Source organism: Pogona vitticeps, chromosome 1 (genome assembly GCF_051106095.1).
Source record: "Pogona vitticeps strain Pit_001003342236 chromosome 1, PviZW2.1, whole genome shotgun sequence".
In the NCBI taxonomy this organism is placed as follows: Eukaryota; Metazoa; Chordata; class Lepidosauria; order Squamata; family Agamidae; genus Pogona; species Pogona vitticeps.
In genome coordinates, this window is record NC_135783.1 from 231108517 (window position 1) to 231128519 (window position 20003).

Consider the following 20003-nt stretch of genomic DNA (forward strand, 5'->3'; position numbering starts at 1 on the left):
GACTGTTAAGGTTCAAATCATATTTTCCCCTAAACTTGTTCAGTATGTGTAGTTTACCTAGGCAATGGGCAGTTTCTGCACTGAGCAGGGAGATGTCTGTTGTTTCAGTCATTAGCTGCCTCCGATTGTAAACATGTGCATTAGATCCTATGGTGCTCCTTTAGTGGTGGGTAACCTATAGGGAAACATAAAAGAAAAGCCATGTGTATTCCCTGTCTCTTCTCATGATCTAAATCCATGATAAGGGATATGTGGCCCTTTGGACTGTAGCCCAAATCTATCCAACACAACCAGTGGTAGAGGATAGATTTAACAGCTCAGTAACAGCTGGAGGATCACACATTCTGCACCCCGATCTAAGTGCAGGGACAAGAGTTGGTGGAACAGTGGCACTTGATTCCTTATTGTCATCACCTTTTAATGCATCGTGATGTATTCTCACACATTACTCATTTACTCCACTTCAAGAAAGCTGCTTTGCACAGATCCAAGAGTTCCAGTCATTCTGCATTGTCTAGTTTATTATTCTGCTGCCTACTTAGGAGCTCTGTTGCAGTTGTGTTCAAGCAGCTGTTGTAAAACTATATAAAGTTGTACAGCTGGAAAGGACATCAAGGATCATTATCCACTGTGCCACTGCTGATGCCAGCAATCAATAAGGTAAAATGGAGCCCACTGACTTCTGGAATAGTGAAGCTCTGACTATCAAGACATTCTCCCTGCTGCTTAAGTGAACTCTTCTTTTGTTGTAACTTAAAAAGTACTGCTGTCATCGAAGTGACCAACATGAATCTGACCCAACTCCGGGAGACAGTGGAAGACAGGAGGGCCTGGCGTGCTCTGATCCATGGGGTCACGAAGAGTCGGACATGACTTAATGACAAAACAACCAAAAGTACTGTGTGTACCATGTCTATTTGCAGGTATCAGGCTTGTGTTATGCAGAAACTTGGTAATGCATGATCAACGCCAGAGCCATTTCCTTTTTCAGAGCTTCTTTTTGAGAGAACCATCTTCTCTCAGTGAGCATTGTGTTGGTAATATAAAGACAGTAGTTGTGTTCTGCCTTGCAGTATTGATTTTAAGGTTACTGAAATATTTACAACAGTCCTGTAAAGTGGCTGTCCTGTGTTTGAATTGCCTATTGCAAATAAGTTGCTGAGGCTTTTAAATCATGCTTGGTGACAACCATCTTTGTAAAGCTATACTTGGGACAGAGCATTATGACTGCTTTGAAATTTGATGCAAGCATAGGTTGGCATTATTAAATATGCACCAAAAGGACCCTGGGAAGTATTAAGAATAATTGATCCATTGTAAATACGTATGCTGGTTCCTTCAGTTATCAGCCAATGATGCACTTGTGTCATTTCTGTGTACCTCCAGGGGGAATTTTCCTATTTGTCTTTGATCATATCTTACACAAATTTCATTGTAAAAATTGCTTTAAATTGCAGAACATGGGGCATTTGTCATGCTGCTGTGCTCTTCTTCTCAGGAGACCTTAGACATGAAGGCATAATACACCTACCTATCTTTGTTAATGTCAGGCTGGTGTTACACATTGCAGTGGTAATTTACAGCAGTAGCAGTGAACTGTTTCACACAGCAGCTGTCATCTTAAAGTGAACTGTTCATGTACAGTTGTTCCCTATAGATATTTATTAGTTTTCACTAGGCTAGTGGAAACAGTTAGTGAGAAAGGCCTGCTACAGAGTGAGGAAAATAACCATGTCCTTCCAGATCATTTCGCTTGAAACCATTTATCATATGGTACCGGTTGCTTGTTACAGTCATTAGTCCCAGTTCCACAGTGCCTGCACTCAGCAGCCATGCTGCATTGTGCATTCTTTTGTAAAAGAAGCCCCGGTCAGGAAGATCAGTTGAGGGAGGTAGGACGATGGGGAAACTGAAAGCTCCCCTTCCTTAAAGAATAACTAATTGTCTGGAAGTTCTTTCACAAGTCTATGTGCAAGGTGTGTTAAATACAAATCCTAAAATGTGACATCTGCTTCAAAACTTATACCAAGCATTGGTATGTACTGTTTTCTAGCCCAAATCCTGTTTATATTTTACTTCAACTATGGCAAACATCTACTACAACACTTTGGCAGAGGTTTTGATAGAAAGGGACCGTGTTCAGTTTTTATTCTGTCTTTTCTTGCCATCTACACAGCGTCACCAGTAACTAACACAGCTGGTGGCTGAATTCGTAGACCTATCTGTTCTTCCTCAATCATTTCTATTCTTCCTCACTTCCCTTCCTCAGCCCTTCTGTTCTTCCTCACTTCCCTTCCTAGTCTGAAATTTACTTAAAATATCTTTTTAGAAATGTCCCAGTGCCTGCCTCGTATGGTGTATGGTTTTGTGCTTTGTATTTCGCCAAACTTTAAAAGAAGATAAAGAAAGCTGAAGATGACAGGTGTCAGAGACAATAAGTGTTTCTCTTCTGAGTTCAAGACTTGCTCCATCCTCTATTCTATTCTATTCTGTTCTGTTCTGTTCTGTTCTGTTCTGTTCTGTTCTGTTCTATTCTATTCTATTCTATTCTATTCTATTCTATTCTATTCTATTCTATTCTATTCTAGAATTGTAGCAATACCCTGATTACCATTCCAAAGGAGAGAGGGGTATTGCATTGCATAAGCAAAACAGAGATCCAGAAGTAGCTGGGGAAAGTATAATTGGAAAACCAGTCCTAGTATAGTGCCATGGAAAGAGGGCTTAATTGTCCCTTCTTGCCTCCAAAGGGAAATATTAGTATGGCAGTGCTTCTGAGATCACATATCAGTTTTTAAAAGGGGAAGTTAGAGGAAGAGATCACAGGAAGTAGAAGAGATCCTAAAAAGGTGAGTGATGGAAGTCCATCATCCTGGATGATTGATTTCCCCCGTTCTCCATCACGGATCACCATGGTTAAGAGAAAACACTAACAGAGGCAACTGCTACAACTTCGGTGCCCTTTTGGAGGAGAGTCACTAGTAAATAATGAAGAGAATAAAATGATGGCTATACAGAAGCCTCATCTGCATGAACTCTTCTTATCTGGGGCTGTCCTTTTGTCTGCCACTGTTATTCTAGAAAAGATTGCTGCCAAGAATATTGCATGGATGCATTCCAGTTAACAATCTGCACACTAGTAGACTATTAATTTTTAAATGAGCCATTAGCTTACTGCTTTTAGCTGATGAGCTGGAACTATATAGTGTTTAATTTAAGTGCAGGAGTAAAAGAAGCTGCTTACAATGAAGTTGGAATGTAAAAGATTTTTTGGCAAATAGCATCAAGAAAGAAATCGGATACAAAACAAAAGCAAATGAAACATCTTTATAAAAGGCAGAGAAAATCTCTGCAACAGGTGTTGTTTTTTAAAAATATCGATGACTGTGTGTTTAACATTTCAAATAGCTTCCTTGCTGCTTTATGCCTGGCATCTTGTTTAAGCCAAATAATACTGAAATAATGTCATGTGCAACTCTTCAAAAGATTGGATAGACATACATTTTAAAAATCTGAAATCAGCTAAATGCCATCCAAAATGTCTGTCCAATCTTTGTGCAATGCTTTGAACCTCCAGCAGAACCTTTCAGTGGGCATCTCACTACAGTGAGACGGGGCAGTGAGCTGTTGCAGGAAAAGCAAGAAAAACCGGGATGGCCACTGCCCCACCTAATTCAGCATGTGGCAACTCAGTGGAAATCCACTTTCTGCCTGCTTGAAAGAACGTCGGAACAGCAGTGGGCACTCTGTGATTTGGGCACTGGAGACTTCCATTGTGGCTGCTCCTCTGGGCAGAGAGGAGTGGGACATTATGAGTCAAGTAGTCTGTCTCTGAAGCTTTGCGATTGCAACATCTTAGTGGGGAGACAGTCATCCTTAGCCAGATGATCCTGATGTTCCAGGGCTTGGTTGGCATGATGGAAGGCATAATGAGAGGACAATCTAGGTGGATTTCATAGAAGGAGAACAGCATTTTTTTTCTAGCCTGAAGGAATGGTCAGCAGGCTAAAGGGCCTGCTTCACTACAGGTTTGCCTGTTTGTGGAAGAAGAGGGTGTACGTTTTAGCAACCTTCTTGCACCCCCAAATTAAACAATGGGCAACAGATAGTAAGCAGCAGCAAGAGGGGGACATTGCCAGCCAACTTTCCATCACATGCAACAGCTAGTGAAGAAGGTCCAGCTAACACTGAGGGGTCCCTCAGAACAGGAAGAAACAGTTGTAGTCTAGAGTTCAGGTCTATCACCCCTGCAACAATAGGGCAAGGTTTCTCAGACCTTGTCTTGACAAGCAGAGGCCTGTCCTTCAGAGACACCACATCAGAGGAAGGACATGGCAGAGGCAGAGGTGGAGGCATACGTGTAGGAGATTGTTCTCTTGTCTTACTGGGCTGAGAAGAAGTCTGTTTGGGGAGGTCTGGCCAAGGTGTCAGGGAGGCTGCTGTCCTGCCCTCCAACTAGTGTGCCCAGTGAGAGAGAGGGTTCTGTCAGGCAGGAGATACTGTCAGTCCACACCACTCCCTCACACCTGAAATCTGGATCTGTAGAAAAACTTACTTTCCTTAAAGTCAACCTACCACTGCTGGTAGGGGCTTCTCTGAAGACCCTTTTAAGTAAGACAGAGCAGCACACTCTGCTCACAGTACTAGATATGCCAGGCTTCAGTCTGCTGCTCCCTCCTTCTGCCTCTTTCATTCTTGCAATTGCCACTCCAAAACTGTGCTCACTCAGTCAGAGAGCTGTCATGTGTAAATAGAACACCCTTCCAACAGAAATTCGGCTGCCACCCTCGCTGGGTGTTTTTAAAAGCCACTTAAAAACTTGGTTATTCAAGCAGGCCTTCCCTCCAGTCAACTAAGTCTCTCTTATTTTTCCTTTCTTATGTTATTCCATCCTGGTAATCCTTCCTTAATTAATTGAAACTGCAATTGTAATTTTTATGATTATATATATATATTTATACTGATCCGTTTTATTTTGTAAGCCGCCCTGAGTAGACATGGTCTAGAGGGGCGGGGTAAAAAACTAATAAATAAATAAATAAATGTGCTCAGAATACCAGTTAGATGGCATCCATTATATCAATAATGAATACGCACCCTTTAATTATTTCCAGTTATCTCTCTTGCCACTTTCATGCTGCCATCCCCATGGATGGACCCAGGACCACACATGAATGAGGATTCAAGGTTGTCACATTTATACTTAATAGCAAGCATATGTGATAAAAGCAAGGGTGAGACTTGGCTTCAGTTAAAAAAAACCCTGTGTATATCACTTTTCTACATCATAGAAGTTATGAGGATAAATGAGATAAGCCCTGTGCTTTGGAGAGAGGGAGGAGTGGGAGAAAGTTACAATAATTGAGATATCTTTTCTTAGCTTCATTGGGATGGAACCTCACTGACTCAATAACAAAGATGATCACAGATGGGTCTCTCCCCCCCCCCCAATCTTAATAATTTAACAAGAGTTGATGAACCTATACTACTTAAACATTCTCAGCATCACAAACTGACTTGCCTAGTTATTTATTTAGAGCAGTTTTTCTGATTTTGAAGAAGCAATGAATTCCAAGCAAGCTAGCTGTTAACCTGTGGTCTCATGGACTGTAGCATAAACAGTTAAGAAATAATTCCTCTGGGGAAAGGTTGTTGCAAATGCTGCCAACAGCAGGACTTCAAGGCCTGCAGTGGCTTCTTTTTTTTAATTTGTTTTTATTACGTTTCAGCAATAAAGGTAAAAGAAAGGTATGGTCATATCACAGTCTCAAACAAAATTCTCTATCTTTTCACACAATTATATATCTTTAGATTTTCATCTTTCAATTTCTGATATGCAAGGCAGATCTTTAATTTAACTTATAATGTTGACCTAGGGATTTATAAAATTCTGACCATCTTTCTTCATAGTCCTCATAATGTCCATTTGGTTTCAGTAGTGTTGAGATCCATTTTTGCACAACTCAACACATCCATTATTAATTGGTCTTCATCAGGGATCTTGTTCATCTTCCATAGTTGTGCATATATCATTCTAGCCACCATAATGATATGAATCATTACACATTTCTTATGTTCGTCCATATTTTGTTGGATCATAGACAGTAGAAATGTTTCTGGTTTCAGCTAAAGATTAATTAACATTGTTTGTGATATAAATGCTCGTACACTACCCCAATATCTTCTTACTTTCTTACACATCCACCACAGATGGAAAAAATATCCCCTTTCTTCATTACATTTCCAACAAATATTGGATACTTTATACATTTTAGACAATTTATCAGGAGTTAAGTACCACCTATAAAACATTTCATGTAAGTGTTCTTTAAGTGTTTTTGGCTTTGTGATCCTAACATTAATCTTCCATAATTTTTCCCACTCTACCAAAGGAGTTTCTGAACCAATATTTCTGAGCTCATCTCACAATCTTTTATTATCTCATCTTCTGTCTGTCTAACGAATAAGTAATTAAAGATTTTTAAAATTAATTTTCCATTAGACGAAAAAATTATTTTATCAAAATCGACTTCTTGATTTACAAAACTATGTTGCTTTTTATCACTGTTAAACCAGGATTTTATTTGCATATCTAACCACTTTTAAAGCCTTGTAGCTGAAGTTCTACTTTTGATTTTAGTTTGTAAATTTTGAGTTAGTAAGTCTTTGTATCTTAGGATTTTCCCTTCCTAGGCCTTTTTAATGTCTGGTGATGTTGGCTCAAAGTAAAATCTAGTATTTCAAAACAAAGAGGAGAACAGATGGGGAAAATATTTAATATTATTATCTGTCACTGCAAAACAGATAAAAACAAAAGATCAGGGAAAACAGCTCTGCTCAAACTAGGAAGATAAGTCTTTTGGAGGCATCAGGAAATAATCAAGAATCAAAAACAGGGTGTCTGAAGTTTTACTCTGCTGAAACCATAACAACTAGGAGCTTGCTTTCTGGTTTAATTCTTTGCTTAATTCCTTTGCAATGCTTTGTTAGTTTACAAACAATACATCTTAAGTTTCAGATGTGCTTCATAAGTGAGATACTACCTATTTAAAGATACCAGCATTTCTTCCAGAATGTAACAGACGATTCTTACTTTTGTCATCTCAATCTGGCAGCTGTAGTTTTAGTTACCCTTACCCAGGAGACATTTAGTCAGTGTTTTGTACCAGCCAGTACTGATCTCATGAACTGAAGTGACCTTGGTTCAAAAACCTGGTCAGCTGTAAAGCTCACCACAGGGCCTTGGAAAATTATGAGTCTGTCAGAACTGTGGTGAGAGTGAAATGGCCATCAGATATACCAACCTGGGAAAAAGAAAAAGAAGAACAGAAGTATTGTAGCAGTTTCAAAAGAATGTATTTATTTCAGTGTGATTTTTTGTGGACTTCAGTTGACTTCTTCAGAAGCTACTTGGTTTAAACCAGTGTGTTTTAAAGCAGTGGTTCTTAACCTTGGGTTACTCAAGTGTTTTTGGACTGCAACTCCCAGAAGCCTTCACCACCAGCTGTGCTAGCTGGGGTTTCTGGGAGTTGCAGTTCAAAAACACCTGAGTAACCCAAGGTTAAGAACCACTGTTTTAAAGGATCTATATCCTACCTCTATAAGATTGTACCATATGTGGAGATAGGTAACTTTCAGGTGCTGCATTCCACAATCATTCTATGTGTCTCTGCATGATTGATATAATAATAATGATACAGTGGCGCCCTGCATGATGATGATAATCCGTTCCATTAAAATCGCTGTACAGCGAAATCGTCATCATGCGAAGAAAAAAAACCAATTGGAATGCATTGAAAAGCAGTTAATGAGTTCCAATGGGGAAATACCTCATTGTCCAGCGAAGATCACCCATAGAGAACCGCCAATCAGCTGTTTAAAATTGCTGTCTTCCGAAGCTTCTGTCCGGAAAACAGCCATTTTGCGAAGCGAGGGAAACCATTTTGCAAAGGGAAGCCATTTTGCGGAGCCAGAAAAACCATCGTTTTGTGAACAAACAGTTCGCGAAGCAAGGACCTAATCAACGTAAAGCAGATTTCCCCCATAGGAACCATCGTTTTGCGATCACAATAGCGATTGCAAAAAAGTCATCATCAAGCGATTTTGTCATCTACCGGGGTAAGCGTCTAGCGGGGCACCACTGTATTTGATTTATGCCCCAATTGTATGATTATTATTTTGTATATGTATTATATTGTTGATGGCAGAAATTGAGGAGGAATTAAGAACCTCTTAATGAGGATGAAAGAGGAGAGCGCAAAAAATGGTCTGAAGCCCAATATCAAAAAAACTAAAATCATGGCTGTAGCAACCCCAGACCTACTGGAGTATGCCACACTTTAACTATGCTGCCACCAACCCTTCCCTATAAGGAGTCACACAGACCAGGAATGGATTTTTAACAAACAAAAGAACAAGGTTTATTTAAATAACAAACAGGGTAAATAAAAAGATCAAGTAAATAAGATACTGTAACGTGGCATAACCCCAATCACACACATATAACAGTTTGGTTCACACAGAACCCTTTAAAGTAAAGCACAGACCCTGAACCTATCAGTTCTGGCTACCTATAAAGAAACCTGAACCTATCAGGTATGTACCAACTGACACACAGTTGTACTCAGTCTGACACACAGACTCCCACTCCCCCAACTCCACACAAGCTCTAAATATATATACAGTACAGCTCCTCCCCCTGATGTCCCGCCTTCCACTCCCCATAGGATGGAACTTTCCCTCCAAACCCATGACAGACAGGTAACATCAGTGCTGTATGTAACACCTCCCCTCTTTATAAGTTGTTTTGCAGGGGAAAAGCTAAAGTGCTTTTCTCCAAAAAAACAACCAGGATCACAACACACAAAAACAGATATACAATAACACAATCCCATACTTACACTCTAGGTTAAACATATCAATTAGGCATTTTAACATTCATATTTACAATACATTAAGTTACCTTTATTCATACAAACCAAGCATGTTTAATAAACAGGTACAATTAACTTTTGGTCATCAAAATATCCATAGTCCATGTTTCTTCGCCGTCTTCACTCTTCGGGTCTTCTTGACAAGGCGTCAGCAACACAGTTCATTGACCCTCTGACCACCTTCACTTCAAAGTCATAATCTTGCAGGTTTAAAGCCCACCTCATAAGTTTACTATTATGGGTTTTCATTGTCTTTAACCACTGCAGTGGTGAGTGGTCAGTGCACAAAACAAAATGTCTTCCCCAGATGTAAGGCTTGGCCTTCTGAATCGCGTAGACTATGGCCAGGCACTCCTTTTCCACGGTTGCCAAATGCCTCTCACCTTTCTGGAGTTTCCTACTCAGGTAGGACACTGGATGCTGGTCACCATTTTCATCCTCCTGGCAAAGAACTGCTCCTACCCCGCTGTTAGACGCATCGGTGTAGATGATGAACTCCCGGTCGAAGTCTGGAGCACGCAGCACTGGATAATTGATGAGCGCCTCCTTCAACCTCCGGAACGCTTCCTCACAGTCGCTGGTCCACGGGATGCGGTCATCAGTCTTCTTCCGCGTCAGATCGGTCAGCGGAGTCGCCATCTCGCTAAACCTCGGAATGAACTTTCTGTAGTAGCCCACCAACCCAAGAAATGATTTGACTTTTTTCTTGGTGTTGGGCCTGGGCCAATCACGAACGGCTTCTATCTTGGCCTCTAGGGGTTTGATCACTCCTCCCCCTACTATGTGACCCAAGTATCTTATTTCTGGGCTACCCAGCTGCAGTTTGTTCTCTTTGCAGGGCCTAGGCCAAAGCACTTCCTCCCCTGGGTTAAAGTGCCTCTCCCTGGCTTTCTGGTCATACCAAGTTTTCTGTCTGGCCTTCTGAGCTTGCAGGTTTTCGGCTGCTAGCTCTAGGTTTCTCTTTAGGTCATTCATTAAAGAGTCTATATATGTCACAACGTCTTGTGGGTCATCCTGGGTGTTCTGCTCCCAATTTTGTTTGATTAAATCAAGTGGACCTTTCACTTTTCTCCCAAACAAAAGTTCAAACGGACTGAACCCGGTACTGGCTTGGGGCACTGATCGATAAGCAAACAAAAGGGATTGCAGCTTCTGGTCCCAATTGTTTGGATTCTCTGCCAAGTAAGCCCTAATCATGCGCATCAGAGTCCCATTGAACTTCTCCGTTAACCCATTACTTTCGGGGTGATAGGCAGTGGTTTCCTTGTGTTTAATTCCACAGATTTGCCATAACCGTTTCATGAGCTTTGATGTAAACGATGCGCCCAAATCTGTGATTATTTCTGAGGCAAATCCCATCCTGGACATATACCCCACCAAGGCATCTGCCACTGTGTTAGTTTCAATGTTAGTCAAGGGTATGGCTTCAGGGTACCTCGTGGCATGGTCCACAATGGTGAGAATGAACCGGTTCCCCCTCTTTGTGGCCTTGGGCAAAGGTCCCACAATATCCACTCCTATACATTTGAACGGGGTGTCAATCACAGGCAAAGGGCACAACTTTGCTTTGGTCCTGTCACGGTTATTCCCCTGCCTCTGACACACATCACATTGTTTACAGAACTCCTTGATCTGCTTCCCTATTTCAGGCCAGTAAAAATTTTGTGTGATTCTCTGCTGTGTTTTGTTCACCCCTAAGTGCGCAGCAAACATGTCAGAGTGCCCCCTTTGTAAGATCATGGGGCGATACTTTTCAGGTACCACTAGCTGACTTCTGATCCCATCTCCCCCTTTTGAGATATTCATCAGGGTCTCTCTATATAAAATTCCCTTTTTCTCACGAAATCTCACTGTGGTTTCAGGTGTTATCTGGGTGTCTGTCACCTGTTCAAAACACTTTCGGACAGTGGCGTCTGCCTTTTGCTCTTGGCCAAATTTGCTGTCTGTGGTTAAGGTTTCCACCACAGCTTCGGAACTACCCTCATCTGCTTCCGCCTCGGGCCCTTCAGTACCTCCCTGAACTGTCCCCGTGGTAGCTTGTGAGCGTGTAATCACTAGCACCCGTTTCACATGTTCAGCCAGGTCATTTCCCACGAGCACGGCTGCTGGCAGAGTCGATGAAATCGCTAGCCGCCAAACTCCCCTCCAGCCTTGAAAGCTCACAGGTACCTCAGCTACTGGCAGTGAGATCACCTGCCCCTCAATCCCTGCCACCTTCAGGCTCTCATTTGGGATCATATACTCCCTAAGAATAATGTCTGGATGGCACAGGGTCACCTGGGAACAAGTATCCCTTAGCCCCCTATACTGATGGTCAAGTATTCCTACGTCCACCCCTGCGGTCTCAAACAACTGCGAATCTGTCCTCACTAGTAAGCAGCGCTTGACCTCCACAAGAGGACCATTTTCCCCAGCCTGATCAGCAGATGTAACTGTTCCAGATTGAGTAGCCATGGCAACAGGCTCCCTCAGTGGCAAGGAGCTTTGCTCTTTCTGGACACAGAACACAGCTTTTGGCTTGGTTCCACTCACATCATGAGGCAAATTTCCCTTTAGTTGCTTGAATTTCTCACACTCTGAGATTAGATGGCCCTTTCCTTGACAGAAATAACATTTTCTGCTGTATTTTGAGTCTTTCTCATCGGGTTTTGGTTTTCCCTCCAAAATCTGAGGTCTTTGTGGTTTCATATCTGAGGGCTTCCCTTCAACATGGGCCCCTCCCCCTTGCTGGTTTTTCCCTGGTCCCTGAGAGTACTTGCTGTAGGTTTCTTTGGGTTTACCTACAGATTTCCCCTCAGCACCTAAGGGCTTTCTTATTTGGTAAATAAAATCTGCGATCTCTGCCGCCTCTGTCACAGATTTCGGTTTCCTCTCCCTCACCTGGAACTTCAGTTCCCCATGCAGGACTGAATAAAACTGTTCCAGCGCTATCAGGTCTTTGAGCTGCTGGAAGGTCTCTGTCCCCTCCTGAGACAGCCATTTCTCTAGCAGCCTCACCAGTTGGGCCCCCACTTGGGTAAAAGTCTGCTCTGGTTTCTTTGTGAGTGACCTGAATCTTTGCCTCAGCTGTTCCGCATTTATCCCATGTCTGGCAAACACCAGTTTTTTAAACTCAGTGAAATCTTTCATCAGTTCCACTGGCATCTCTGCATAGACTTCTGCCAGGCTGCCACTGATTAAAGATCGCATAATGGTCATCTTCTCAGTTTCCCTTACTGAGAAGTCCACAAACGCTCTTTCCACGAGGGAAAAGAACACCTCAGGGCAATCTCCCTTGTGGTACACAGGGAATTTCTTCAGGTCAGTTTTAGACAATTGGCCCACCTCAGAATCTCTATTGTTATTATTGTTCTGGTTCATCATTTCCAATTTTCTTAACTCAAACGCCATCCTTTCTTTTTCCAGAGCAATTTTCTCTCTCTCTAATCTTTCTTCTTTTTCCATTCTCTCTCTCTCTCTCTCTAATTCAAATTGTCTTTGCCTCTCTCTTTCCCTTTCCTGTTTCTCTTCCTGTTCCCTTTCAAACGCCATTCTTTCTCTCGCTAATCTTTCCTCCATTTCCCTCACCCTCAGTTCATGCTGTTGGGCTAGGAGCAATTTTCTGAGTTCTGGGTTCTGTTCTCCCGTGCTCTCATCCTGCACTGAGCCAAATTCTTCCTCAGAACCTTGGTCTACCTGTGGATCTTTCACTTCACCCATTTCCGCCATTTGGCTTCGAGTCAAGGGCATAATCTCCCCCCAGAACAGGCTGCCTTCAAAAGTCAAGCCTCAGAATAAAGCGACGACTTTTTTTCCTTTTGCCTCAGAAACAGCCTTCTATAGATTGCTGCTGTTCCTTCAGCACTAACTTGCAACTGTTGCCAGGCAGAATCCACCCCCCTCTGCTAGGCCTCTCAGCAGACAGGCTAGATCACTGTTACTTCACACAGCTTTGCCTCAGCCCTTTCCCGCCAAAACAGGTTGCCTCAGAGCTCCCTAATCTAGTCCCCAATCTGAGGTGGCACGTTCTTCCACTAGCGTACCTCCCCGTGAGGTAAGCCTAGAAGATTACCTACGCGCTCTCAGATTTTCCCTGACTAGACCCCCCTTGCTCTGGGCACACTTGCCAAGGCTTTGCTGGACCACTGGACAACTGGACCAGTCGTATCCCACACGCTGGACACCAATCAATGTAGCAACCCCAGACCTACTGGAGTATGCCACACTTTAACTATGCTGCCACCAACCCTTCCCTATAAGGAGTCACACAGACCAGGAATGGATTTTTAACAAACAAAAGAACAAGGTTTATTTAAATAACAAACAGGGTAAATAAAAAGATCAAGTAAATAAGATACTGTAACGTGGCATAACCCCAATCACACACATATAACAGTTTGGTTCACACAGAACCCTTTAAAGTAAAGCACAGACCCTGAACCTATCAGTTCTGGCTACCTATAAAGAAACCTGAACCTATCAGGTATGTACCAACTGACACACAGTTGTACTCAGTCTGACACACAGACTCCCACTCCCCCAACTCCACACAAGCTCTAAATATATATACAGTACAGCTCCTCCCCCTGATGTCCCGCCTTCCACTCCCCATAGGATGGAACTTTCCCTCCAAACCCATGACAGACAGGTAACATCAGTGCTGTATGTAACAATGGCCACTGGTCCCATCACCTCCAGTGACAGATTTTACTTTCTTGGGCTCCCTGATCAAGATGGTGACAGCAGCCACGAAATTAAAAGACAGTTACTTTTTGGGAGGAAAGTGATGACAAACCTTGACAGCATCTTAAAAAGCAGAGACATCACCATGCCAACAAAGGTCCGCATAGTCCAAGCTATAGTTTTTCCAGTAGCGATATATGGAAGTGAGAGCTGGACCATAAAGAAGGCTGACCACCAAAGAATTGATGCTTTTGAGTGTGTTGCTGGATGAGACTCTTGAGAGTCCCCTAGACTGCAAAGATAAGAAACCTGTCCATTTTGAAGGAAATCAAACCCGAGTGCTCACTGGAAGGGCAGATCCTGAAGCTGAGGCTCCAATACTTTGGCCATCTCATGAGAAGAGAAGGCTTGCTGGAAAAGACCCGGATGCTGGGAAAGTGTGAAGGCAAGAGGAGAAGGGGACGACAGAGGACAAGTTGGTTGGACAGTATCATTGAAGCAACCAACATGAATTTGACCCAACTTCGGGAGGCAGTGAAAGACAGGAGGGCCTGACGTGCTCTGGTCCGTGGGGTCATGAAGAGTCGGACAGACTTAACAACTAAACAACAACAAATTATTTTGTTACTCTGTTGTTTTATCTGCCCAGAGTGGCCCTGGCTGCCAAATGGGCACTAGGAACTGGACAGGAGGAGTGTGGACCTCTTAGTTCCGCCAGACCTCTTTGACACCAAAGTACAATTGACCGCAACATCTTATTTGACACCCTGCCCACTGATGTGTGGAGTCCTCCAAAGTCCAGTTCTCTCCCTATGTTATTTAACAAACTGCTGGGTGAGATTATCCACAGTTTTGGGAGTTGGCACCACCAGCGCACTGATGACACCCATCTCTGTCTCTCCATTCCATTTCCAAGAAGCTGTTTTTAGCTTTGACCAGTGGCTAATATCAATAACAAACTGGAGGAAGATAAGTAAATGGAAGCATAATCAGACAAGTCAGAGGTGATCCTGATCACTTAAAAGGCAGAACAAGGATTCAACCTGAGTTACATTCCCTCTGAAAAATCAGGTCAAGGGCTTACATGTGCTTCATGGATTTGACTCCATATGCTGGCTATTTAAATGTGTTTCTCTCTGTCGGATATTGAGCTCACTTCTAAAACCCTGTGACCACTTACTTCACTGTCACTACAGATGTTTACTTGTTTGTTCGAACTGCCTTTAGGTCATGGAGAATGCCACTGTGGGGAGTGCAAGTGCCACGGAGGTTACGTTGGAGACAACTGCAACTGCTCAACGGGGACCGATGGCTGTCTTTCCAACGATGGTCAGATGTGCAGCAGCAGAGGCAACTGCATCTGTGGGAGATGCCAGTGTACAGAACCTGGTGCCTTTGGGGAGACTTGTGAGAAATGTCCCACCTGTCCAGGTGTCTGCAGCACCAAAAGGTATTGTGCTTAACTGGGTTAGGAGTTCTTTCAGGCAGCAACATGGTGGCAGTGCCTCCTTTGTGGCTCTTCAGCTGCGTTAACATCCAGCAAGCCTGGTATAGTCATGAAAGGATGATGTGTCACAACCTGAAACTTGATTCCTTACTGTCATTTCAAGAACGTTATTCAGGGTTTTATATGTCAATGGGGGTGTTATGAGCAGTTGGGGGGGACGAAATCTGTGCAATGGAAACTGATAGATATGCAGTTAGAGAAACAAAGGAAAAAGTTACAATAGCTTAAGTGTGTTTCTGGCAGTGAAATGTAACAGTTTCTGTGAGGTTTAGGAAGTGCTTGGTTTCATGTCTACATCTAAGTCCCAAACCATTATTAAAACAACAACTTCATTTTGGCCCAAACCTCCTCATCTTCATCTTTTCTTCACCTCCATAAGCACCGAATGTCAGAAGGCCCTATTGACTGCAGTTCGGATGACATTAAAGCAGCTACTTAGTCTTAAGATTTATGTTTAGCTTGGGCATTTGTGTGCTGGCAAGGCACTAGTGCTGTTAAGTATCTGCTTTAAGCCTCATTTTAGGTTAGGCATCATTGGTTAAAAATCTTAGATGGTACAGTTGAGACAGATCCATGGCTGCAGCTGGCTGTTAGATTTTCCACTTGCCGTAAGTTAACAAAGTGAACACAGGCTCATGGGTTCAATAGTTTGTTTCCCTACAAGACAGTGTGTGACAGTCTTACATTCATTTACTTGGCATTCTTTATTTTGTTTAATGACATTGTTTAATACCTACATAACTTTTAGCTGTATTTCCAATTACTACCTAAAGCTGACATAAGCCGACTTGGTAAGTCGCCTTGACTTCTTTTTAAGGAGAAAGGTGGGATAAATAATATTTTAAATTAATAAATAGACAAATATCTCACTGCCTGTGCCTTGTGATTTGCATATTTTTTGCAGTTCCAGGCAGATTGCAAAAGCTGGTGATTTATGGAATGATAAGATGTGACTGGTGTGTTTTATTCATCATCCTAGCTTTGAAGGTGTTTGGGCATCATTGATTGTGTTTTCTTAGTGAGAAACACTGGCCAAAATCCTATTGGTTATTGACACTGGTGTAAGTGCAGTAGCATAAATTACATTGTGAACTGCTATTACTAAAAGTGACTTCTTATATTCCTCATTATATGTCAGTTGCATAAATCAGTATGTGACAAGGAAGGTGCCCACTGATAAATTGGCAGTAATTCACCACTGCAGCTTATGCTATTGCACTTGGGCTAGAGTAAGCAATCAGTAAAATTTTGGGCACCAAAGAAACCTATATGTAGCTTAATGGAAAAGCCAATGTGCTCTGTTGTCATTAACAATGCCAGCCTTACTGAGCCTTAAGTGACTATGGTGTCAGTGTTTTATTCTTATTTTTTTATTCGATTTATATCCTGCCCATCTGGTATATTTTACCATTCTGGGCGGCTATGTCCTGTTCGTTTCATCTTCCAAATATCAAAGGACAGTTGCCTTCTCTGACAAACAGGACCCACAAGGACTCTCTCCAAAGTTATTTTATTTGCCCTTTCATTCTTTTGATGACTCTTCCTAAGGGAGGGGCTCAAACTCCATTAACATCCCCTGTAAAACTTAGCAGAGATCTAGCAGCTGCTACTTCTGGCATAAAAAACATCAAAATAGGCTTTTCTGAGGATGAATACATTTAAGCCAATGTTAAGGCTTTGGGTTTATGTATCAGCAATTTCAGTGCTCTGTCTGCCATTGTGGCCTGGCAGAACAGGAGCTATGCACAGAATACAAAGGCTACCATCTGTTGCTGTTTTTGCTTATGAATCTGAATCCAAACTAGATGAGGCACTTAATCCAAGAGCAAATATTTATAGTTTGTTCTGCTGTTTTAAAGACCAGAACTAATTAGAAAACTGGTAATCAAATTAAAAGGGATTGGTGTTTGGATATAATTCTGGCAGTCGAGTTGTCTCCATTGTACTGTAGATGTTCAGTGAAGTGGAAAGTTATCCAAACTTGTCATGTCGATAAATGAGCAATAATAATCTGTTCCTGAGCTGGAAGTGGTAGGGATTGGAGGGAGCAGTATCACGGCCTAAGTATGGTGGGAGCCCTCTAGCAAGAAATCCCATGGTTTCCAGCCTGGTTTAGTCACATACGGGAGCTTTTATTAAAGGCACAGAATCAGCCCCAACTGCCCCTTCCCCTGCTTTCATAGGAAACTTGAGTTTCTGGCACTAACTCCCTGGGCACAGTCCCAGGGGTCCCTGAAAGTACAGGTCCAGAGAAGTGGTCAGGAAGCCTGAGTCCCAACCCAAGTTGCAGTCTTTTTAGAGAGGGCTGGTAAAGGTAAGTGATGGGGCCCAGACTCTGCAATGTTGCTCTTCCCAGAGCCTCCTTGGTCACAGCTGTTGCCGCTTGCACCTCCAGCACCAAAGCTGGGTCGGAGTAGGGGCCACAGCTCCTGTCAGGTGGAGAGAATGCCAAGGCTAAGGTGCCACTGGATCAGCTGGGGAATCCGATGCCAGAGTCTCAGGTCCCCAAGCCCTTGCCTGGCCAGAAGTGCTGGGATGGAGGAGGTGGCCCTGCTTTTATCTATCCCTATTTGTACCTCCATGGAGGTGCAGAAGATGGTATCCCAGTGCTTGACTACCTCTTCCCACATCTCCCCCTCATCCAACAACATGGTTGGTCCCTGCAGCTCCAGTCCTCTTATTATGAACACCATGCCCTCCCCCAGCTTTCCACCATCAAGTGGTGGCGTTTCCTCCACCTGCAGGAGCACATCCCTGCCAGCTAGAGGCCCAGGAGACTCAACTCTCTCCTGGGCTAGTGGCATGGGGTCAGGCAGCCTGGTGGGGATGCTTGAGGCAACCCCTTACAATGGGAAACAGATGTGTAATAGTAGCTCCAGTATTACTTTCCCCCCTTTTTGCTACACAAAAAGTATTTTGTTTTCAGTGCAAGCCTGACTCTTATGACTGGCAAGGAAGTATTGTTGTAAGATAAGCTAATTGTTCTCTCTGTTTCTGCTTTCAAAGGGACTGCATTGACTGTATACTGTTTAACTCAGGAAGGCTGGCTGATAACCAAACCTGCCAAAAACACTGCAGAGACGAGATCATTACTAGAGTGGATGTACTCCGTAAGTACTGTTAAGGTGGGCGAGATCCAATCCTAACACAAGCAAATGCTGTAAATCATAGCTCCACTTCTAAAAGGTAGCAACAACAAAACATCAACATTTATTTACGTTGTGTTCTACACTAGAGTGCATACCAATAAAATTAATAATGGACAAACATGCAACGCAAGATTTAACCATAATCTTAATACTGTGTGTGTGTGTGTGATTCTGTACCTCAACAGAAAATTAGTGTACTCAAAACAAGCAATAATTAAAAAGAATTAACCAACTGTTAAAGCAACAGACTTACCTGGAAAATGAATTTGAAATGCTTCTTTAAAATAAAGAAAGTGTTGGATGTATTGATGAGGTCTTTGTGACAGAGCTAGCAGAAGTGCTGGGCGCTGTAACACGAAGTACTGATGAGGTGAGATCTGGAGAACAGTGTCCAGTTCTGATCACTCAGTTTGAAGCAGGACCTTAGAAAATGAGCAGACAGCAACACAGCAAAGGAAGTGGCAGGGTTATCTCATGAGCAATAATTTTAGGATAACTGTGTTATTTTTTGTTTTAAAAAAGAAAGTTGAAAGGGGGGCATGACACTATGCAGCAGAAAGGTCAGAGTGGGCACAACCAGAATCTGCTGAAAGATGTTGGCAGAAGTGATGGGGAAAAAGAAGAGAAAGGGGGAATGGCAAAATATTGTAACACTTTAAAGACTAAGATTGATTTCATTGTGAATTTTCAAATCCACTTCTTCAGACACAGAACGTGCAAATACATGTGTTCTGTATTTATACATATCCCCCTGATCAGATGAGAATACGGATGCAGACAAAGTGACAATGGGATTATCTAGCTGTTAATTAACATATCTTAATTAGGGTGACACAAAACAATGACTCAAAGGCTGGAACCAACTTCCTGCTGCATCCTTACATCTCAGTTATTGCTAATCAGGGATCTGGGCATCTTAGTAATCATTAGAAGGAAAACAATTTTTTTCTTGTTGCTGTTCTTAAACAACTAGAGTCATAGACCCATACTGATGTTCTGCAAATCAGGGATTATCCATTAAACCTCTGCTTACACCTGCCTTAGTAGAGATGGAACAGGAAGAGAAGACTGTTCTTTACATTAATATAGGATGTGAAAGCATCTTCTAAGATTATTTATCCCCGGGCATCAGCTCTATAGAGATGCATTGGCAGCTTTGAACAAGAGGTGGTGGTTAGTTAAAAGGAAAGCAAAGAGATGGCAACAGCCATGTGCATAGCTTCTATTAGGTGGCTTTCAAGGGAAAGTGCTGGGGGGGTTGCTGACAGGTAAGAAAGAAAGAGGAAGAAAGAGTTGCACACTGAGAAGAAGAAACGGAAGTGGGGAGCAAAGAGAATAGGAGTGAGAAGGCAGTGGCACAACCAGAATAACACTTGCTCACCATGTGCAGCAACCCTAACAGACTGTTTTGTGGTTCATAAAGAAAAGGTTATTTACTTGGTTCTAGAATGGCCAGGGCAAGGGTTAGCAAATACTCCCATTCAGGTGGGATGAGCGCAAGAGGGATATTTCATGTCCCTTGGCTTATTTGTGTGAAGTGTTTTCAGCTGTTGGTGCATTTAAGGAACTGCTGTGGGTGGAAACAGAGGAAAATGCTTTGAGAAACAGAAACTCTACAAAATTCTCTAATGCCATAACAACAGTCCTTGAATAGATAGACCCAATTTAGTAAAATACATTTTCTGCTCAGTGGATCTTTGTGAGAGACATTGATGTGCAGTTCGATGACCATTTAGTCCGTTCTGTGCTTCT

At 42.6% G+C, this 20003-nt stretch overlaps 1 protein-coding gene across 2 annotated transcripts in view; it reads left to right on the top strand.

Annotated features, from left to right (window-relative positions):
- The window catches only part of ITGB5 (integrin subunit beta 5), a 100305-nt gene that overhangs the window by 73564 nt on the left and 6738 nt on the right, over positions 1 to 20003 (top strand). For both annotated transcript variants that reach the window (XM_020814550.3, XM_072985020.2), the window contains 2 exons: positions 14823 to 15045; positions 18109 to 18212. In XM_020814550.3, coding sequence (XP_020670209.3) covers positions 14823 to 15045; positions 18109 to 18212 — 327 coding nt within the window. The remainder of the gene's footprint in view (positions 1 to 14822; positions 15046 to 18108; positions 18213 to 20003) is intronic.